Source organism: Mytilus trossulus, chromosome 11 (genome assembly GCF_036588685.1).
Source record: "Mytilus trossulus isolate FHL-02 chromosome 11, PNRI_Mtr1.1.1.hap1, whole genome shotgun sequence".
NCBI lineage: Eukaryota > Metazoa > Mollusca > Bivalvia > Mytilida > Mytilidae > Mytilus > Mytilus trossulus.
The window spans coordinates 576,887-601,106 of NC_086383.1; the positions used below are offsets into that span (position 1 = coordinate 576,887).

At 31.6% G+C, this 24,220-nt stretch overlaps 1 protein-coding gene across 1 annotated transcript; it reads right to left on the bottom strand.

The window, feature by feature from the left end:
- Nucleotides 1–3,394: 3,394 nt before the first annotated feature.
- On the bottom strand, nt 3,395–18,494 carry LOC134691651 (MAM domain-containing glycosylphosphatidylinositol anchor protein 1-like). Its single transcript, XM_063552209.1, has 7 exons — nt 18,428–18,494; nt 16,754–16,891; nt 16,072–16,169; nt 12,215–12,344; nt 7,633–7,814; nt 6,035–6,119; nt 3,395–4,174 (listed from the first exon to the last, which is right to left on the bottom strand). Exons 1-7 carry the CDS (start codon nt 18,489–18,491, stop codon nt 4,167–4,169), a joined length of 705 nt encoding a protein of 234 aa, XP_063408279.1. The 5' UTR covers nt 18,492–18,494; the 3' UTR covers nt 3,395–4,166.
- Nucleotides 18,495–24,220: the final 5,726 nt, after the last annotated feature.

The window sequence follows — 24,220 nt, forward strand, 5'->3', positions numbered from 1 at the left end:
AATTCATGTATTTGGTTTTCATGTTATATTTGTTATTCTCGTAGTGTTTTGTCTGATGATTGGTCAGTTTCGGTGTTGTGTCGTTGTTCTCCTCTTATATTTAATGCGTTTCGCTCGGTTTTGGTTTGTTACCCCGATTTTGTTTTTTGTCCATGGATTTATGAGTTTTGAACAGCGGTATACTACTGTTGCCTTTATTTATGAAACATAAACTAAAAGAACTAGCCAAGGAATTTGTTTTTGTCCCGGCCGATAAAGCAGCTAATAATATCATTATTGTTTGACGTAAATTCTACATCGAGGTTCTGAAAAAAGAAATTACCAAATCACCAACAATCTAACTGACTCCATTCTCAGAAAACGACATCTGTAACAAACATAAACTTTTAGCTTCCGCTTTACAATCAAAACCAAATACAATGAAAGTCCCAACTATGTATTGGCTTCCGAAGCTCTACAAAACACCTTACAAATATAGATTTATTTCGTCTTCAAGCCATTGTTCCACAACTAAATTGTCTATTCTATTCACAAGCACACTTGGTACAATACAAAACCTGATAATAAATTGTTCAAAATTAATAAGGCTTTCGAAAATAGTGGAATTAATTACTTTTGGAGTGTCAAGAACTCGTTGGAAGTACTTGATAAAGTGCATGCTTATATTGGTGATTTTGAATCTATTCAAAGTATTGATTTTTCTACCCTGTGTACTCCATTGCCTCACATTCTCATTAAGAAAACAATCACCCACCTAATTAAATGAGCATTTAAAAAGTCAGAATGTGAATATATATGCTCAAACTCTTTTAGGTCACTTTTTAGTAGCAATAAACAAAAAAACTATGTCAGTTGGACTTGCTTTGATACTATATATGCCTTTGCATGTTTACTGGATACACATTCTTGTTCGCCTTGGAGATTCCGTATATCGACAGGTTATCAGAATTCCAATGGGGACTAACTGTGCGCCACTTATTGCGGACCTGTTTTTGTATTGCTATGAGATACTTTTTATGACAAAAATCAGCAAAGACCCATCGAAACAACATCTGATAAACAAGTTTGATAATACTTTTAGATATTTGGATGACATTTTGGCTCTCAATAATGACGACTTCAGTATGTCTACTAAAGAAATTTATCCTGTTGAACTTACTTTAAATAAAGATTATACTGCCCTTTCCTCGATCTTGATATCTATATCACTAACGGAAAGCTTAATACTAAAATTTATGATAAAAGAGATGATTTGTCATTTCCTATCGTTAATTATCCATTACGGTGTTTATATATCTCAACTTGTACGATTCGCTTGTGTATGTAACAATGGTTTAGATTTTAACGAGAGAAATGTATGTATTACTGAAAAAAATATTACATCAGGGTTTTCGATATCACAAACTAGTCAAAACGTTTACCAGATTTTATCATCGTTATAAGGCCATCATTCATAAATATATCTCAACATGCAGACTTCTTATACGTTTAGGTATTTCACATTCATTTTTTTATGGAAATATTCTTCATAAAGCACAAAAATGTCACCCCCAGAAACTAACAAAACCTTTAAATAGACTTAGTAAGAAAGGATATGGTTACGATACTGTTGTCAGGTCATTAAAGATTGCATGTTTTGGCGTTAATATTGATTCACTTATAGTGTCTTTGCATCGGAACTAAACACATTTATTAAAAAAAAACAGTTGTTGGCATGGCACGGGTTATGTTCTTCTCATATATGTTTTAATGATATAATACTAAACCCCTAACGGGAAGGATTGTGCCTTATATTCATATGATGAAATCATAATCTTTCAATCATTTTAATTGAAGTCTGGAGCTGGCATGTCAGTTAACTGCTACAAGTCTGTTGTTATTTATGTATAATTGTCATTTTGTTTATTTTCTTTGGTTACCTCTTCTGACATCAGACTCGGACTTCTCTTGAATTGAATTTTAAATGTACGTATTGTTATGCGTTTATTTTTCTACATTGGCTAGATGTATAGGGGAGGGTTGAGCTCTCATAAACATGTTTAACCCCGCCGCATTTTTGCGCCTGTCCCCAGTCAAAAGCCTCTGGTCTCTTTTAGTCTTGTATTATTTTAATTTTTGTTTCTTGTGTACAATTTGTAAATTAGTATGGCGTTCATTATCACTGACCTAGTATATATTTGTTTAGGGTCCAGCTGAAGGACGCCTCCGTGTGTGGAATTTTCGTTACATAGAAGATCGGTTGGTGACCTTCTGCTGTTGTTTTTTCTATGGTTGGGTTGTTGTCTCTTTGATACATTCCCCATTTCTATACAAAATTTTATAGAATATCGATAGGTCACACTTATTGATATTAGAATTTTCCTCCATAACAACTTTGAACAAACACATTTCAATTATTTACTATTGACTTATACAACCTAAAACGTGGATCTGTTTTACAATAACAACAGACTTGCTCATTGTTGAAAGCCTTATAGTTGTCATTTGGGTTTTTTTTATTTGGAGGAGAGTTGTGTCAATATCAATTATACCAAATCTTCTAATCAGTTTATCTGGATCATGTGCATTGTTTTTATTAAGAGTTAATCTCCACGTTTCACACCACTTGTTTAAAATGTCCAACTGCTTTTGCAGTTTCTCTGCGTCAGGTGCAATCAATGCAATGTTATCATCGTATAATAACATAGAGACAATTTTGTCATCTATTTGAATACCTGAATTTGCTTCTTTAATATTTGAGACTAAATCATTTAGATAGATAAAAAATAAAGTCGGTGATAAAACACAACCTAGTTTAACACTAAGAGCAACACGACAAAATGATGTCATAAAGTTATTTACTCTGACTGCACAATTGACATTACTGTATAAACAGTAAATACAATTGAATATATCGTTAATGCAAATTTTCCTCAATTTAAATAGTTAACAGTCTCTATCAACAGTATCAAATGCTTTCTTTGCGTCAATTGTACCAAGTCAGAAAATTGGCCACTGTTCGTTTATGTGAATGTTTCATTTTCAGTGTTGTGTTTCTGTTATTTGAAAACCTGGTTTCATAGCTATATAGTTGACTTAACCTTACACTTGTATGATTTATGTTAATGATTTCATTATGATGACATCAATAATTAAGCTAATGAAGCACACATAATTTATTAACAGTAATATGTCAGTTCACGTGGGTTTTCACCTGTGGAAAACACATTAACTTCAAGTTATATTTACTTACACATTCATATTTATTGTTCAGTTGACGATTAATAAAAGGGTTATTTAATTAATTGTTGTTACAATAAAAGAGACTGACAGAAAGCATTATATCTGCTGCTTTCTACATGCAAAAATAACGACATATATATAAAAAAAAACTATTTCAATTGTGCTATTTTTTTATTCATTTTTTCATCGTTGTATAATTTGATCATTATAATAAAGAAGTAACTTTTATCATCACACGGTCATCATTAAGGTAGTATGGGTGTCTTCCTCCATCTTGGATTGTAAAAATCAGAGAACCAAAGGTCCATATTTTCTATCAAGCTTGCAAAATTTGATGCAGAAATGCAGATATTTAATGTGAATGTTCATTCAAAAGAACCAATTTATAAGAATATAACTTATAAATATTAATATTTTTGCTAAGGTCAATTATTTTTGTTTGTTCAAAAAATAAATTGAATTGGCATTTTAAGGGGAAGTAACTCTAAAACAGTGCATTTGCTGAAAGATTCTACATGGAATTTTCCTATTTTGTATTTTAGCCAGAAAACATGTACTTTGACCCTTTCTTTTCTTTTGATATGCTTAAAGCATTGTCTGAAAGCTATCTTTTCTTTAGTATTTAACAATTCTATCATTTTGTTTAGTTTCTAATCACAAAATGGTGTTTTTTCCGGTATAATCCATACAAAATATGTCATTTTGTCACATCCTGTAGCTTGAGAAAATGCGCGGTGACCTATAATTTGTATTATATTTTTCAACATATATCAATAGATACTACGTTTTGGCAAAGTATGAACAAATTCTATCATTTTTATTTTAGACTCCCATACCACCTTAGGTACTGGTTATTTAATATCACATGATCATTATAATGAACAAGCAACAACGAATATCCTACAATCAATGTAATCGTTTTTTTTTCTGTTTTCTGTTCAATCTCAAGCATCTAAAAAAGAGAAACAAATAGTCTTACACAATTTGTCTTAACTATTTATGGAGAATTTCTGATATTCAAATATTTTATGAATATAAATGCTTGTTAATGACTGTACAATGTATTACCTAATGTCATATCCTAAGAGAGAATATTTATCTTAAGTGTAGATTATGATTGACACTTACATGTTTGTCTCTTTTTAACTGTTTTACTTTCTGATAAATTACAGATCATGTGTTCATATTCTACATACACTCATCTTAAATTTGGCTTGTCATATTCTGGTACGATTTTTATTTTCTGTCGTTCTGTACAAACTTTTCAATGATTTCTTTATTGTGTTTATCATTCCCATAGAACCAGATGATCAAACTTACAAGCTATAAAAGAGGGACAAAAGACACAAAAGGGACAGTCAAACTCGTAAATCTAAACCAAACTGACAACGCCATGGCTATAAAATAGTTATCAAAGGTACCAGGATTATAATTTAGTACGCCAGACGCGCGTTTGATCTACATCAGACCCATCAGTGACGCTCATATCAAAATACTTAGCAAGCCAAACAATTACAAAGTTGAAGTGCATTGAGGATCCAAAATTCCAAAAAGTTTTTTTTCTAAAAAATATTGCAAGGCTTAATCTTAGTCTGGTTAAGTTTGTTTATGATGAGACGGTATTATGCCTGTCGACTGTTTTACTCAGTGCGTCATCTTTTTCATAGACTTGTAGCTTCTCAAGGGTGTTTAATTCAAACGTAAATGAGACCAAGGGAAGGCACTATGAAAATGAGGTTAACATCTTTTCACTGTATAACTAGTTTAACACCAACCAATTGTTTTAAATTTCTATTTGTTTCTTTTGGTATCTTGTGTGGTTTTTTTTAGGGAATCGCCGTTATTGATATTTTTAAAACAATTTCAATGTTTACATATTTTAACTCTTTTAAAGGTTCCAATCCAAATGCATGTGATACCTTTAAATACAGTTATGCATATTAATTTAGTTTGGTTGAGTATGTTTTTTTTTAAAAGACGATAAACATGTTACTTTATTTTAAAATCACTCATTTTGTTTTTTTAACACTTGCACTGTTAAAATTTTGAAAAGAAAAAAACCAACGTCAACTTTATTATATTTATTGAACAATTGGTGTTATATTTGATGTTTTTTAAAATCAAATGCTTGATGGAATATATTTAAAAAGGTAGATAAAAAAAGGAAACTTTTCACATAAAAACAGTTGTCATTTGTAATCCACATTGAACAACATTTGTTTTGAAAAGAAAACATAGTTATGTATTTTATCAAAGTCAGCTGTTAAACAGGTTAGTTGTGTGATTTGACTTATGTACTTCAAACTATCGCAGAGACAATCTTGATAAGTAAGTATGTATCAGAAAATAATACGTTTCCCAACGATTGTAAATGAATATTTCTTTACAAGTTATTGCTTTTAGATATCATTTTGTATCATATTATTTCTCCTATGACAATTTTGAAGTATTGAACATTTTTAATCGATCGATTGTTACAGATATATCTCTAGAGACATATATGAAAGTTTCAAATGCAAAGTGAATTTAGGAAGAAATGGTCTATTAATTTCAAATGCAAAACATTAAAACATTTTTCCATCAAGTATTATTCTTCTTTGGATGGTTGTTGGTTTTTCCCAATTATAATTTAAATGGGAATTTTTGAACATTGTTTATATTTAAAAAAAACATCATGCAGCATCATGTCATCCTAGTTTCCTCTTTTTATTTAATGGTAATGGAAACATAGATCCAGTGGTTTTAGCTTTACATTCAACGGAAAACAGCTCATGATTATTCCTGCTAACAACATTAATAAATCAATACTTACTAGTACATGTACCAGATTTGAGATTTATATCATCAATAGCAATGTCACTCGTATACCAATCCTTTACAGAAGCTTTTATGGTGATCTGAAAAATAAAATCAACTTATATTTCTGAATTTGAGATATCATATAACGAGAACGAGTATAGCAGTGACCATATCCATAAAACATTTTTTTTTAAATATTGATGAAAAGGTTCTTCATGGATACACACTACTTATCAATTGATAATTCAACTGATTTATATCAATTTGCACAAAACTCACCATTTGATATCTAAAGTATTGTTATCAAGTTACACAAGACTCACCACTTGAGAACTAAAGTGCGGTATAACAAGTAAAACAAAACAGACAATTTGTTAACTAAAGTATTTTATGTCAAGTTTCACAACACTCATTACTTGAAAACTACAGTGTGGTATGTCAAGTTAGTTATGACTCATTACTTGAGAACTAAAGTGTGGTATGTGAAGTTACACAAGATCACCACTTGATAACTTAAGTGTTGTATGTCAAGTAACACAAGACTCACCACTTGAGAACTAAAGTTTTGTAGGTCAAGGGACATAACACTCACCACTTGAGAACTTAAGCATTGTATGTCAAGTTACACAAGACTCGACACTTGAGATCTTAACTGTGGTGTGTCAAGTTACACAAGACTGACCACTTGAAAACTATAGTATTGTATTTCAAGTTTCACAAAACTCACCACTTGAGAACTAAAGTATTTTATAAAAAATTTGAACCAACCGTTTTATCAGAAAAATAACACTGGTTACATAGCAGTTTGACAAAAACTTATTTTGATCTTTGAAAAGCTTTATTTACCTTAACAACATAATGTAATTAAAACGTTAAGCTGATTTTACAGAGTTATCTCCCTGTAGTGTTAGGTACAACCTTACGTACTGTATTTCAAGTTTCACAAAACTCACAACTTGAGAACTAAAGTCTTGTATTTCAAGTTTCACAACACTCACCACTTGAGAACTAAATTATTGTATATCAAGTAACACAAGACTCACCACTTGAGAACTAAATTGTGATATAGTAAGTTACACAACACTCATCACTTGATAACTTTAGTTTTAGGTATGTCAAGTTCACCACTTGATAACCTAAAAGTGTGGAATGTCAAGTTACACAAGACTCAACACTTGAGAACTAAAGTGTGGCATGTCAAGTTACACATCACTCACCACTTGAGAACTAAAGTATTGTATGTCAAGTAACAAAAATGACGTGGAAAAAATCACCAACATGAAGGCTTCACCAAAGAGCAAAGTCAATACTGAAGAGCGTGACTAATGATAAAATTATAAATGACAAATGCATATGACACACTGAGACTGACCTCTATCGAAAATTCATAATGGTGGTGATATGTTTTTCAAGTCATTTGACCTGCAGGACCGTTGTCTTATACTTGTCATATACACATGTATAGATACCACTTCTCCGCAATTTCAGATAACGGATGTTGTTTTTGTTTTCGAAAACATTCTGACGTCAGCATCAAGTGCCTTGAGTGTAATTTCTGCTTAAATAATATTTTTTCATACATTGTTCATAAATGAATCGTAGAATACATACACCGAGATTATTATATAGTGGGATATCTATGGTAGCAGTTTTCCAAGACTCAGGATTAGGTTGCTCTCCTGTTTTTGTCCATATGCTAGTCAAAGAAGATGTTTTATCCCCAGCAGATACTTCCAAAGTTCCTGTAGCTGATCCTTTCATATGGTACTGGAATGTCAGACACCAAGGACAGGCTAGAAAAAAATAATTTAATGATCAATATACTTAAACGACAGCAATGAGACATGAAATTGATATGTTAAGAATGCAGTATCATTCCCGTGCCTATGTTGATTGTTTTTGTTTTATCTAAAAGGTAATTATCCATTGGAATATAATTTAAAGTGGCATTAGCTAATTCGATTTGAAATAAAATATATGTTTTGTTCTTCTTTCAGACATTTACTGAAGCAGAACAATCCTGTTGTACTGCAATATTGACGTCTGACGTAACTTACGTATACTTGAAAATCAGAAGTGTTGTTTATAAGAATACGAAATCTATAAAAAAAAAAAAAAAAGACCAACGCAACCAACAAATTCAATACTAGTATAAACCTAAAATGGACGATACTGGGCATATAAAGAAAAAAGTATGGTTATATACAAATATGATGTGTAATCCGCTAAACATGTGTAAAACTGTTTTTTATAATTTAAGGAAATGTCGTTTTAATTGATGGAATTGAATTTTCTGTTATCTCAATCAATTTAAATGTTTAAAACAAAATGTTGACGGACTAATCAACATCCATGTTAAAGTAACCTTTTTACTAAATGCTAGCGCAGCCACGAAATTACGAAATTAACCCTGGTTCTACGTACTTAACATAAACTACGAAGACCAATAGGTCTGTTTGAATTTGCATATTGACTTTTATAGAACATAATGTTCGTTCCACTTGAGACTGTGAAACATCTAGTTAAATATATGTTTTTTATGTTCATGGCATTACAGGAGATCTCAACATAGTCGAAGACCATGAGGTCAAAACTTTTCACAAAAAAGGACCTAAAAGAGAAGCGAAAGATATAAGAGTGACAGTCAAACTCAAATATCGAAATAGAACTGATTACATACGACACAACATAGAAAAAAAGACTAAACGAAACGGACCTCACCATAAAAATCAGTGTTAATGTTTAATATATGATAAAAAAACCACCTGTAGACAGTTATTTGAATTAAATTAGTTCTAAAATAGTAATAGAGTCCATGATATACACATTTCTAAATAAAATAATAATTTGAAACTTGTTTTGTTTAATACTCCAGAGTTCTCTTAAAATATACCGAAATTTACACAAAGACACTTTCTTTTATTAACCCTTACATAAACAACAGTTATTGTCCTTTTCTAGATTTAGACATTTGAATGTTTTTAAGGGAGACTCCAAACTAAAATGTACGACAATAGTTATCAACGGTACCAGGATTATAATTTAGTACGCCAGACGCGCGTTTCGTCTACATAAGACTCATCAGTGACGCTCATTTCAAAATATTCATAACGCCAAACAAGTACAAATTTGAAGAGCATTGAGGATGCAAAAATGAAGCGATTTGCCATTCCCTTTGGTTAATTTTCCTTCTAGACGGCGCTGTTCCTTTGGCATGCTTGGCTCTATCATACGGTGTTTATGTACTTTTAGTATCTCAATTCGTTCGTTATGCCCGTGTATATAGTGTATCATAGAAATTAACGAACTTAATCAATAAATTACTGGTAAATTATTAAGTCAAGGATTTCGTTTCCATAAATTACTTAAAACTTTTACTAAATTCTTTCATAGTAAACATGGCTGTACATGTGAAAAACTTATTAAAAACGGTATTGCACATCTTGAATTTTACGGCAATATGTAATGACAGAGGAAGACTATGCAAATGCAGAAGTCATCTATGAACACGTGTTAGAAATAGTAGATGAAATCCAAGATGACACTGCTGGCATGCTCAGATTTTATGCTCGACTTCTTATGTACTTATAGAGCGGAAATGACTATCTCATCCGTGTAAACTCATAAAATCTTTAAACAAACGTATTAATAAATTTTGTGTATAGTTTACATGGGCACAAGCATCGACTTTGTAAACAGCAAATTAAAACATTACTAAGTTTGTAATATTTTTAAGCGGGATGTTTAGAGATACATCCACGTTCATGTCTTAAGCTTTTCTTTGAAGAAGTTAACTATTAACTATCCTACTGCCGGTCGATACATATGTTTTGGCATTGCACAAGACATGCCTTTTTTAACTATGCATAACGTTAAAATACTAAATCCCTAGGATGTGTTTCATTTGATTTTAGTCTAAACATGTTGCATGCTTTTTATCATTATTAACTGTTTTTGCTTTTTAACAAATATTATTATTATAACTCTAAATTTTCACTTCTTCATATTATGATTGATTGATTGATTGTTGGTTGCTTAACGTCCAGTGGCAAATGTTTCATGCATATTCAGGACGAGAACAAGTTCATAATAAATACAATAGGTAGGTTGATACGATAAAGGCCATCTGGGATAATGATCGGGGAAATTTGGACTGTCACTGGAAAATGAGGGTATCTTGAAAAGGGACAGAAATTTTGCCTTGCAACAGGCTACCCACGGACCCCTCAAAAGAGCTTCATATTATGAACAGATTTTTTTTTTTTTTTTGTATTTCAGATAAGAGTGAAGGTTGGTACATATTAAAATATGTTAATTTGTTTGCATTTGTTCTAAGTCAAGAATCTGATGTTCATCGCTGCTGTTATGAGTGAGCCAAGGCTCCGTGTTGAAGACCCAACGTTGATCTAAAAGTAAAATCACAAAAATACTGAACTTAGAGGAAAATCTAATCGGAAAGTCCATAATCACATGGCAAAATCAAATAGCAAAACAAATAAAAAAAACGAACAGACAAGAACTGTCACATTCCTGACTTGGTACAGGCATTTTCAAATGTAGAAAAGGGTGGATTAAACCTGATTTTATAGCGTAAACCCTCTCAGTTTGAAGACAGTCTCACCATATTCCGTTATATTTTCAATGATGCGTGAACTAAAAAGACATAATAAATAAAATAGTCAAAATATGGATACAGCGGGCACCATCGTGTATCAATTTTAAAAGAAACAATTTAACAGAACCCACAACACATTTATCTACACGTTGTTAAGATGATAAACAACGTCAGTACGCAGAATCTTTACATCACGACCATCGTGTATTATTTGAGAAGTTAAATATTTATCAACATGGTCTTGGTACCTTCCGATGATTTTTTTTTTGAAAAAGGACGAGAAGTTCTTTGATATACCCCTGGTTCATCAACTTTCTACTCAGACACTGATGGTTTACTTTTACAAATTGTGACTTGAATGGAGAGATGTCTCATTGGCATTCATACCACTTTTTCTTATATATCAATATCCTTAAAATGAGGTAAGTTATATGGCCTTCAAAATATTGTTTATATTCATTACATCTCTGAAGCGACATTAAGTGTCGAAATCCGGATATGGTGCACCAATGTTTGCACCTGGTGTTTGCGGTTTACCATCTTTTCCTCAAGTTTATCATGTGTTTATTGTTTTATGTTTGGTATTAAATTGATATTTAGATCCGTTTTTTTTTTATCTTGTGGTCCATTTTGTTTTCGTAAAAGCAATGGAATTCAGCAGGGTTAAAGAACTTCCGACCTGCGAACCAATTGCGTTTTGGTAAAATAACCTTTTTTACTTTTCTGGTCTTTTTAAAAATGTTTTCTGTGCTGTTTTGAGACCCCACTATTATCAAGTTTGTTGTACATGCACATGAATACAAATTGCTGCTTTTATCCGTCTGAATTATAGGTTGAAACGGTTTGAATGCTTATGAATATATAAAAAGAAAACAGCAATTTATATTGCTAAGCAATATAACAACCTTAAAAATGATAAACAATGAATTGTGTTAAACCATTCAAATAGAAAATTTACAAACACAGAAAGTATTACGTTGGGTAATTAAAGTTTGAACTTTATAAATAAAATCATTTATTTAAAAAAAAATCTAATTTTAGTGTTCCTATTATAGGCGACAACCCTACAGAACACTTCAAATTTCACACAAAAATGGAACTTCCATATTACAAATCAAATAAAAACAAACATGACAAAAGAAGAATGCAATGTCTACGTACTTTAGGATACACTAAAACAATTACTAGCAATAAAGCAGATAAAAACAACATTACAGTAGTTCAACATAAAAACGACTAGATCAATGATGGTAATCAAACGACAAATTAGACTCTATTGAAAAACCAGAGGCAACATACAAATATCATGATTTAAATTAATGAAATGAAATTGTATGAACAACAGCAACTTCTCAGAAGAAATAACATCGAAATTCATCACTTACGAAAAACCAATATATAAAACACCCTTTGCCTACTTTCTGCCTACAATCATCGACATGTCAATCAGAAACATTCTTCTAAAGTCCGGTTATATTCTTTAAGGTAGTCCGTTATTGTGTGAGCATAAAGGTAGATTATCAAAATAAACTGGGGATACACGATAACCAACTATTATGAAAGTAACGAATATCCTACCTTGTAAGTCAGTAGCTTCCGTTGTGAGTACAGCTCTTGTAGAAGGGGAATTATTAGATGCCTCTACGTACATGTAGTATGTCCCTTCGGCTGCTGATCCAGGACCAGTGTCATCGGAAGGGGTCCCTGCCTAAAGCATTAGTAATCAAAACTTAAAAAACAATAAAATTAATATTTATTTCTATCCACGTTTATTACGTTATGTACGGAACAACATGTTAAAGGTGTACCTTTTAAACTCAGAAAAAACAATCCTTTTAATTTGTGGATTATTCCAAAACCGCTTTTAAAAAATTGTATGTCATGTTGTAATGCTATGGAGTGTACACTCTTAAAATGTGCCACCGTTTAACACTGTATAAACCTCTTAAATTACAAAAATAAGCATACAATTGATATATTGATATAATCAAATTGTTATACCACAAATATTAAATTGCATCTTTAATTAAGCTTTCTTTGTTTTTCTCTGTATTGTTTTAATGCTGACACCGATAACACGTGCAGTCATATGTCATTCGATAATTGCTGAAATAAAATTGTAATTTGGAATAATGGTAATGAAGGGTATGCACCAAGGACTCACATATTACAATTTAAATAATACTGTCACACCTTGGTACAAAATATATGTTACATGAGTATATATACTTACAGATTTTGACATGAATAAGGATCGCTTCATTTATTTGTAAAGGGACAACAATGTTACTTTGACACAGATTTATGTTCGGCGTATATAGAATGTTAATAGTAAAATGGAAATAATTATCCTAATATGCAGTTTTTAAACATTTACCGTGATATTGCATAGAAAAAAAACTTTGTATATCTTCAATGAAAGTGGCTTGTCAAACAATTTCCCTGTATGTATGTACAAGATGTGCATATTATTAATTACAGAGTGTGCTAGTGATCTAATACGGTATATATGGGGTCAGTAAATTCCATATGGGATCAGAGTGAAACTCGAATCCCCATATGGAACTTACTGACCCCAAATATACCGTATTGCATCACTAGCATGCTATGTAACGAATTTATCTTACCGACTATCTTAACGTGTAAAATTTTGTTTTTATAAACTATTAACCATTTGCAAATTCAAAACGATTCCAATTCGCTGTTTCAGAATCTAAAGCATCATAAGTAATTTCATTGTTCGAACCCCAAAGTGAAAAAAAAACCGTTACGTCATTGGTTGCATTTCCATTGTTTTTAACGTTTTAAACCAATCAAAACGATATTACCCAGGATGCATTAGATTCTGAAAAAGCAAATTGACTTCTGGTAATTAACACAACTAACGTGTAATCAATGTACAAGTTTCAATCAATAGACCATGACTAAGGACAATATGTCAAATCAGGTTTACAGATATGAAATTTGCAAAAACTGATGCAACTATATATCAAACATAAGATAAAGAACCACTAGTTCAGGTCCGGTCGGAAGAACATACAGGAAAGTAATACATATTCTAATTAAACCATCATATTTAATTATTTTGGGTAACAAATGTGGGGATAGGGAAACAATGTAGAACCCTTGTTGAAAGTTTCTTAAGTTTCATTAATAAAAAAGTATACACATGGAAAAAAGTATTGCATCACCTTGATTTTTTAAAACTTGAAAAATCAATCTTTTATTTTGGATTGACTATGATAAAATAATTGTAAAATGATATTGAAAAGTACATAAAAATGCATTTTACAACTCTTACTGTAGTCGAACTTTACAATGTCAGACATTTCAAAATTAATCTTTAAATCATTGTTCACATCATGGTTGATCGTTTTACGCCAAAGAATTAGTACTTTGTGCGCAGCTTTCATTCAAACGGATAACTGCATCTTAACGTCTTCTGATTCCAGCCATAAATCTGATTTGTTGCTAAGCTATCAATACCATTCTTGACGAAGGGTATTGTTTATTTCATGACTTGTTTGAACTGGGTTGTCGTTTCATGCACTTTACGCCAAAAAGTGTCCCATATATGCTCGATATGGTTCAAATTCGGGCCACGGTTGGGCCAAGGAACATAAACCGAATTCCATTGGAACAATGGATCTTCCTTCACGACGCTAATTTTCAACTTTGGCGAGCTCTGCACTATAGTGGATACGAGCATCTGTGTGTCTTTTCGTATGCAAAAGTCTCCGAAATGGTATTTTCACTCGATAACCAGTAGCGATGAGCCGATCTCGAATAGTTCTTGTTTGAAGGCTCCTATGGTCATCATTCTCTTTTTAGGATTGTATTGTTTGCAATGGGTTTCCTTCTGAACAACATTCATTATGCTTTATTTTATCTAGCGAATGTTATAGGGGGTCTTCTTGACATCGGAAGGTCGTTGACATCGTTTCTTGCCTGATTTTTATTCTCAAAACGACTTGTAGTGGAATGGTGATGACCAACAATACGTGGAATTATCACAGCGACATATCTGCTTCCATCATGCTGGTTATCTGCCATCTTGCTGCAGTTACTAGTATGACTTGTGGATGATCAATTACAAGGTGTCAATAACATAAATTTATAAACTTGGTTATTTTAAGTGTTGAAAACAATGAGGATTAAACCAGCAGTGTTAGTGTTAACGAGTACAGTAGCTGCATGTGCAGATAAGAACTGATAGAGTCGATATTTATTGATTAAACTCAGGTGAAATTTAAATAATGTTTAACTAGTTCTATTTCAACAAATGATTAACAAAAAAAAGTGTTTTTTTTAATTTGAATTTCAATTTGGTGTTTCAATACTTTTTTCCATGTGTATATATGAAATTAAAACACAAGTGCACATTTGCCCTGTTTTTCAGACAAGAAGTTCCTGTTTTATACTTCCAAACGTTCATCAACTAGTACGCTCTAATATGCAATTTGTCATCACTAGTCAGAATAAGGTATTGTTTTGATATGAAATGACTGCCACTTTATATGAACATCCGACTAGGTGCTCATTAATCTTTGAATTTGCCCAACTTAACATAGAAAGCAATGGGGCCATCAATTACTTGTTTGTATACAACAATTGAGTAACCGTATCGCATTGTTCTTACCACTGACACAATCAAATACTAAAACAGGTGTTAACAATGATACAGCGACCTTGACCTATGACCTAGTCAACTCAGGATTAATTGTTATGTTCATTGTTTTGTTTATCAGTATATAATACTATTGAAATCTTTGATTCTAGATGTATATGTTCAAAACCAGATTCCGTAAAGTACAACCGCTTTAATCCTCATTGAAAATGAGTGTCCGTCTCCTACAAAGTATTCTTAATATGCTCTCCAGTTACGCGGTGTGTTTTAATCTGAAAAGGAGGTAAAGCAATCAATTTAGATTGGGAGGGGTAGGCATCTAGTTTTTGCATCATTGTAGAACCTCATATTCTAACGCTGTTTTGGTTTGTTAACCATAGCAAAATACCGATTTCATAATAATTCATTATCCATACCAATTTGGAAACACAGATTATGAAAAAAACATGTGAACTCTCCTCACATTGTTTTTTTAAGCACGAAAGCATTAATTTTGAACTTGTGTATCTAAATATCCATTTACTACATTATCTTCCTCTCTTAAGAAACACTACACTTCATGTAAAGCCGGTCGGTAATTGACCGTTTCAGAATCTAATGCATCCTGGGTAATATTTTCAAAAGTGTACACCAAAGCGTTTTGATTGGTTTAATACGTTAAAACAATGGAAATTCAAAGAATGACGTAAGGTTATTTTCACTTTGGGGTAAGAACAATGAAATTACCCATGATGCTTTAGATTCTGAAACGGCCAATTGTACGACTATTTGTTGAAAGTAGACTTGGTTTTGTTTTAAAAAAACTTACAGATCCTCGAGTCCAATCAAAGTCATCCAGACTTGATTGTCTAAAAAAACATTGTTCAGTTGTCTCAAATCCACAGCTATGATTTATGTCCGGTATAACTGTAAATGATATCAAATCATTTTATGTTTAAGTCGATGGAATCATGAATTAGTATAATCTTAGTATGTACATCTAAGTCATGGCAGTCCTTTTGCCATTTTGATTTATATACAATGTAGTAATTCGAAAAATATAATGAAAATTGTTTTAGCACACATTTGTGCTTTTCATTTTGCATCTGTCCAACCAAATTAGAATATAGATTGAAATGATTATCTGTCTTCGGTTCTGTGATACGGGAAACTTGTTTGCTAGATTTATTCTACTATTTTTTTGACGACTAAGTTAGCAGTTTACATTGCAGTCTAGATAATTCAATTAGCAGCATGATGACATCATCAAGGACAAGGTCGCACTATTAACAATCTACCTTAATTGTTTGGTCTTTAACGGGGAAAGTTCAAATTGGATATGCTTTGTACAAATATGTTATTGTTAGATTTACAATGACGTTGTAGTCGGATATACTAGTTGCTTCATTATTTTATGTCGAGCACAAACTGCTTACGAAAGAGGAAGAACAAAACTTTTCTTTGAATTGTTCAATTTCATTTGCAATATGGTACGTTATTCAAAGATTTGCCTTTGGATTCCTCTCCGCAGCATGGTTTTTTATTGCAGCATATGCCCTTTTCAATCCATCCGAGTCCAAATATTTGTTCACAGGTTAAGCCTTTCCGTCCACATACACCATTTAAAGCCAGACATTGTTCAGTTAGTACTGAAAAGAACAGTACTTCGATACAATATGAAATCATTCGTTATGGTTTATAGATATAGGAAGATGTGGTGTGAGTGCCAATGAGACAACTCTCCATCCAAATAACAATTTAAAAATTAAACCATTATAGGTTAAAGTACGGCCTTCAACACGGAGCCTTGGCTCACACCGAACAACAAGCTATAAAGGGCCCCAAAATTACTTGTGTAAAACCATTCAAACAGGAAAACCAAAGGTCTAATCTATATGCATTATACATTACTATTTTATATGTAAGGTCATAAAATGTTATAAGTAAACCGTTATTGAAAAAGGAGCTAAATATTACCGCGAAGGACAGAGGGGCGAAAAATACAAGATGAACATTTAAACTCTTAAATTGCAAATAAACTGACAACGTCATGCCTAAAATGAAAATTAGACCAAACATTCACATAATAGTACACAAGAATCAACATAGAAAATAAAAAATGAGCAACACTAATAAAACCAAAAAAATGAGGTGATCGCATGTGCTCCAGAAGGGGAGATCCTGCTCTGCATGTGCAAAATTGCTGAAAATTATATATGTAGTTATATCTAGCAATAAGGCAAGCTCTATTTGTTTCAGTTATCAGATTAAACATGGTATTTCACAGAATCATTCTGGAGAAACATGGAAAGAAGTACAACACCAATGATGTGGCCACTTCTTGTCCTTTCAGTAAAACAAAGTTAATGAAATAAGTTTGGATGAGGCCGTCTTGCTCTGTCATACCGTTTTGGTGTAATATTAGCATTGTGTGGATTTTTATTGATTTAAATAAGTTTTGGGTTGAACAATAGTTTGGCTTCGAGCATCACTTGATAGACATTTTTTTGAAATATTGATCTAAAATATGAAGACCTTATAGCTACAAAAGGACGAACAAGTTAATTTACGCATACACTTTTCAGCTTTATGTATTAAGGTTCAAATAGGTATATCACATCCCAAGCCAAATCTTTTAACATTTTATACATTTTCACTTCATCAGGAACTAGCAAACCAAATTATATGAAATCCAAGTATGTGTAAGGCCGAATGAGTTGCTATATTTGGACAATAGATATCTTAATTAATTTTAGAATAACTTTGTCGGAGAGAGTTGGAAACTTGATTTCTTAATACGCAAGGAACTGCAGAAGTGGATTCGACACAGTTTTGATTGTAAATGAAAATAACACGTTTCTAACTACCGCTAATCGTTAACGCTTTATTGTGTTTGTATTGCTGCGAATAATACTGCCGAACTGAGAACACACTGCTTCAAACCTTCTTTTCTTAATAAAACTAATGAACGCGGAAATTCGTTTCTAAAAAGCCATATCAATTGAAAACCAAACCTCTCATTTGTATCTCCGATTGTAGGGTTAAAAGCCTAAATCATAATGATAATATCTACCAACGTGCCTTAACTTACTACTCTTACACGACACCTAACTTACATGACCTTAGCCAATTTACGCCTGTTTGATCATTTAGCCAAAATGCTGTACTCGTTTTAATATACTTACTGCCGCCATTAGACACACAGATGGTGCAGAGGGTGATTACAATCAAACAACAAAACTTCATCATAATTCTGAAATGAATATACTTCTATATCAATTTTATATTCCGGGTTATTGATAACGTACCGATAACCAGCAGCAAGCGCAGTACACTTGTATTCATTAAGGAGGCTCGAGGGTCTAAAAATAATTTTTGGATTTAATATAGGATTTCTCTATATTTTTCTATAAATGATCGTTATCTTATACTTATTAGAAAAATGATATAACAAATTGGGTCACCTTTCATTAACGCTCACAATGTGCCTTCGGAAGAAGCATACATTTTTATTAATGTCCTTTTATTCTGTTGAACTAATAGGAGAAATAGCGATAAGATCGAATTAAAAAAAGAACTAAATTACAGAAGTAACTTAAATTTTGCAATTATTTAGTTTATGTACAGCTTATTCGAAAACAACAATAAAAAAACAGGTCACCGATGAGTTAAAATAGATATCAATTGTACATGTTGTTATGTCAAAAAAAGCATTATTGCACCAAAGAGAGAAAATTTGGAGCCTTTTCAATGATGTCTAAATTTTAAAAGTCACCTGGGGCCAATACGAATTGATATTTTGGAATGATTTTTGAACCATATGATGAAGTAACAACTACTAAAAGTAATAAATAAAATTTGAAATGAAAAAAATAATGTTTATCTATACACATGGAAAAAAGTATTGCAACACCAAATTGAAAATGACATTAAAAAAACACTTTTTTTATGATATAATTTGGTAAAATAGAACTAGTTAATCATTAATTAAGTATCACCTGAGTTTAATCAATAAATATCGACTCGATAAGTTTTTTATCTGCACATGTAGCTACTGTACCCGTAAACAGCAAAACAGGTGTTTTTATCCTCATTGTTTTCAACACTTTAAATAACCATTTTTTTTAATTTATGTGATTGACACCTTGTAATGGGTCCTTGACAACTCTTAACTGCAGCAAGATGGCATAGTATCAGCATAAGAGAGGCAGAGATGTCGCTGTAACAACTGCACGTATTGTTGGTCATCACCATTCCACTATAAGTCGTTTTGAGAATAAAAATCAGGCAATAAACGCTGTTAAAGACCTACTGAGAGAATGAAGACCCCCTATACCATTTGCTAGGGAAAATCAAGCATAATGAAGGTTGGTCAGAAGGAAACCCATTGCATACAAGACAATCCTAGAAAGAGAGTGGTGGCCATACAGGAGCATTTTTAACAAGAACTGTTCGAGATCGACTCATCGCTACTGGTTATCGTGTGATAAGACCATTTCAGAGACCTTTGCTAACGAACAGACACACAGTTTTCCGTATCCAATGAAGTGCAGAGCTCGCCAAAGTTGGACATCGTGCAGAAAGATCCAATGTTCAAATGGAATTCGGTTCATCTTCTTTGACCGATCGTAGCCCGGACTTGAACCATATCGAGCATATTTTGGGACACTATTGGGCGGAAAGTGCGCGAAAGGACACTCCAGTTCAAACACATCATGAAATAAACAATGCCCTTCATCAGAAATGGTTGCTGCTGCCTTAGCAACTATTTAGTCGATTTAAATTGAGGCTGGGCAAAAGTAATAATTGTGTGGCGTATAACGATCAACCATGATGTATAGAGTCATCTGAAGATTAATTTTGAAATGTCTGACTTTGTAAAGTTCGACCACAGTTAAAGTTGTAAAATGCGTTTTTTTGGTACAAAAAAAACCACTTCATTATGTTATTCAAATTGTGGTTATATAAATCATTTTTTTTTAAACATTTTCTGTTCGTTTCAATGCGAATGTTATCATAAACTATGTTTCAATAATATTATACACATATTGTATTAATATTTCATAAAAAAAAAGAGCTGAGTTTTAAATAATCAAGGTGTTGCAATACTTTTTTCATGTGTATATTTTCTGAAAATCTTATACCCGCGAGCCTCCTTAAAAGATCAATTTTGACTGCTATTGTTAAAGCTCCAAAAAGACTGAACCGTAAGTCCTAACTTATCAATATAAGGGCAACCTGATGGGTTTGCATGTGTTTATAAAGCACTTTCTTTTGTAAACCATGAACGTATCTTATTTCGACAATATTGTTCAAAGTTCATACTTTCATATGTTAATAGGGGAAATGGATAATTGGTCGTTTGAAATTACAACTAAAAAATGAAGTTATTGAGATCACGTCTAGATTCGTTTAAAGGGATTCGTGTTGCTCTTGTTTTAGTTTAAAGTGTTGTTCCTTGTTATTTTTTTATTTTTTTATTTTTGTATTGTATAAAATGATTACAGTCCTACCTATAATTTATCATTTACATTTTAAAATTCAACATTCGGTCACGTTTAATGGTAATTAAAATGTCCTATGATTTAAGATTTTTGTATATCTTAGTGTTAGATAATACAATAAACGGTACTAATTTTCTTATAACAGTCAATTACTAGAATCTTTGTCTTTAATATGGAAAAAAGTTTGAGTTTATGCTTTATTAACGTATAATGCTTCAAAGAAGATGTCTTGTGACTGAAATACAACGTTAACCAGATTTGCATTTGACAATGTACAGTAATAAAAACAAGTATAATTGTTCAGAGGCTGCAAACACCAATTTCAGATGTCGAAGTCGAAAAAATAGATGAATTTAAAATTGCTTACACCTAGAAATTACTAATTGATTTTAACAAATTTACATAGCAACCATCTTTTGCTGTTCAGTACTAGAATGTATGTAGGTTGTGTGAAATTCTTTCAATTTTGAAGTTTTAGAAATTAAAAAAAAAGAGAGAGATGGGATAGCAAGGTCGCATTCGAAAACGGAAGATGACAAAATTCAAAAAAGATGAATGGACTCACATTAGTAACAAACAATACATGAAAATCTAAAGACAAAGTAACACTAGGATAATACATATGTCAAAGGTACCAGGATTGAAGTCTTATATTTGTGCAAGCTCCGCGTTTCGTCTACAAAAGAATTATCAGTTGTTTAAGTTAAGTGACATTTCTGTCTTTAAATTTTACTTGCACATTATATATCTGTGTTGTGATTGTCTAACGCTCTCTGCAAACAACATGAGCTGTAAACCATCGGATGATAAACTGTTATGTTACCTCTTTAATTGTATTGATCAGAGAAAATCACAAGAATTGTGTAACCAAGAAAATAATTAAAAACTTACCTCAATTTACAATAGGAGACCAGCAGATAAAAAGATAACTTCTAAAATGAAGTGCCTTCTTATAAATCAAATCGAATTTAAAACATTGAACATGTGTTAAAGGATTGTTATCCAAGATGTGCAACATCAAGTAGTGACAGATGTTGTTTTTCTTCCTTTAATATCTGAATAAGCAAATATTTTTAGAACGTGTAAAATATTTTAACTGTTTTAATTTTGCACTAACATGTATTGGTAGATAATGTTATTGCATCAGCAAACTTAACATGCCTTTTTCAAATAAAAAGGCCAAATATATTTACATAAATAAATATACAAACTATATTTAAATGATAGAAGTAAATATAAGTTTCAATACATATTTCAGAAGAAAAAAAAACATATATTTTTTTTCAAAGTACTTTACATATTGTTATAAATAAAAAAAAATACATTCTGATTTTGATAAAACAATCTCCAATGTTAATGTCAAAAGATAACTAAACACGCCCTTCGCATGTTTCCTCTACACACAAAAAATATATAATGTAATTTAAACCAAAATAGCAAAAAAGATACCACTGAGATAGATATAGAGTTAAAAATGTTTAACCGTATTAATTTATAATTCTATAGACAAATAATGTGATATGATATCATTTACAGATAATATCGCTTGTTTCGTTTTTATTTATATATGTTGTCCTTACATTTATAAATGTATGTCCATTCAGATGTAAAACAATCATTTTAGATATGTTGAGTCAAGCCCTTTTCAATTGATATGTATAGTTTGTTAATATGTGTTGCTCTTACACCATTGTCAAGGGTCAGGAGTGTTGTGTATCTGCAAATCTGATTAACCCCGCCATATTCTCTATGTGCCTTTCCCACATCAAGAGCTTGTAATTCAGTTGGTGTATTTAGTTGCTGTAACATTGGTATGTGCATATATCAGGTCCTTAGTGTTCTCGTTCGGTTTGATTTACGTTAAACTTTGTCTTTTCGGGGCTTTTATCGATGACTTTTCCGTAAGAGTTTTGAACATAGTTGAACTTTGACCTTTCTTTTTAATCTTCGTTATCATTTGGTCTGCTGTGGAAAGTTTCTCACATATTGGCTATCATACTATATTATGTTATGCCATAGCAAAAGTCGCTTAGACATTATTTGTATAATGTTTAGTATATAAGATGAAACTAAAAATATGACAAGTTGTGCAAAATTGATTTGTGACAGACTACTTCCTTTGTTAATCTTATTGATTATGCAAATTTTCCAATTTCTGATGATTAATGTGTATATACATCTTTTATGGTTTGTTCAACTTAACTTACTTACCGATTTACTTATGTATATTTATAAATATTGGGAATACTTCAGCAGACTGTCACATGTTAAACTAAAAATATCTTTTATATTTTTCTCACTACATCAGCAGAAGTTCACATGTTAAACTATAACAAATCTTTTATATTTCATTCAACCTTTCGCACTTTATCAGCAAAATTTCACATGTTAAACTATTACAAATCTTTTATATTTTATTCAACCTATCGCACTTTATCAGCAGAATTTCACATGTTAAACTATAACAAATCTTTTATATTTTATTCAACCTATCGCACTTCATCAGGAGAACGACACATATTTCTTTCTTCAAAGACAGGCAATATGATTTTATATGTACCATATGTCCTTGATACAGGAATGTATATTTGAAAATAAATAATTACAAAATAAAATAATTGCATACAATTTCTAAAAAGAGTGTTTTTTTGTTTTTCAAGCGCATTCATCTTTATATAGAATTGTATAGGGACGCGTAATGATTCGAAGGAAAAATTGTGTTTACGTTGTCAAGAAAAACAAATGTTACTGTTCGCCAGAAGAGTGTAAATATATGAGCCTCGTCTTTAAATTTTACTTTTGAGGTTGTGACACATTAACGTTACGACATTTAATAAAGAAAGTGAGTAACACAAAGGCGTTTCTTGTCATCACTTGTACAATTCCGTACTATTAAAATATTTATGAAACTGAAATAGACATATAATACATATATCTAAATATATAACATCTAAAAAGATAACCGAACACGCCATACGCATGTTTCCTCCACACACAAAACATATATGTAATTTAAATCAAAATAGGCAAAAGAATACCACTGAGTTAGATGTAGAGTTAAAATGATTAATAGTATTTATTAATAATTCTATAGGCAAATAATATGATATGATATCATTTACAGATAATACCGCTTGTTTTGTTTTAATTTTATATGTTGTCCTTTCATTTATAAATGTATGTCCATGCAGATGTATAACAGACATTATATAGATATGTTGAGTCAAGCCCTTTTCAATTGATATGTATAGTTTGTTAATATGTGTTGCTCTTACACCATTGTCACGGGTCAGGATTGTTGTGTATCTGCAAACCTGATTAACCCCGCCATATTCTATATGTGCCTTTCCCACATCAAGAGCTTGTAATTCAGTTGGTGTATTTAGTTGCTGTAACATTGGTATGTGCATATATCAGGTCGTTAGTTTTCTCGTTCGGTTTGATTTACGCTAAATTTTGTCTTTTCGGGGCTTT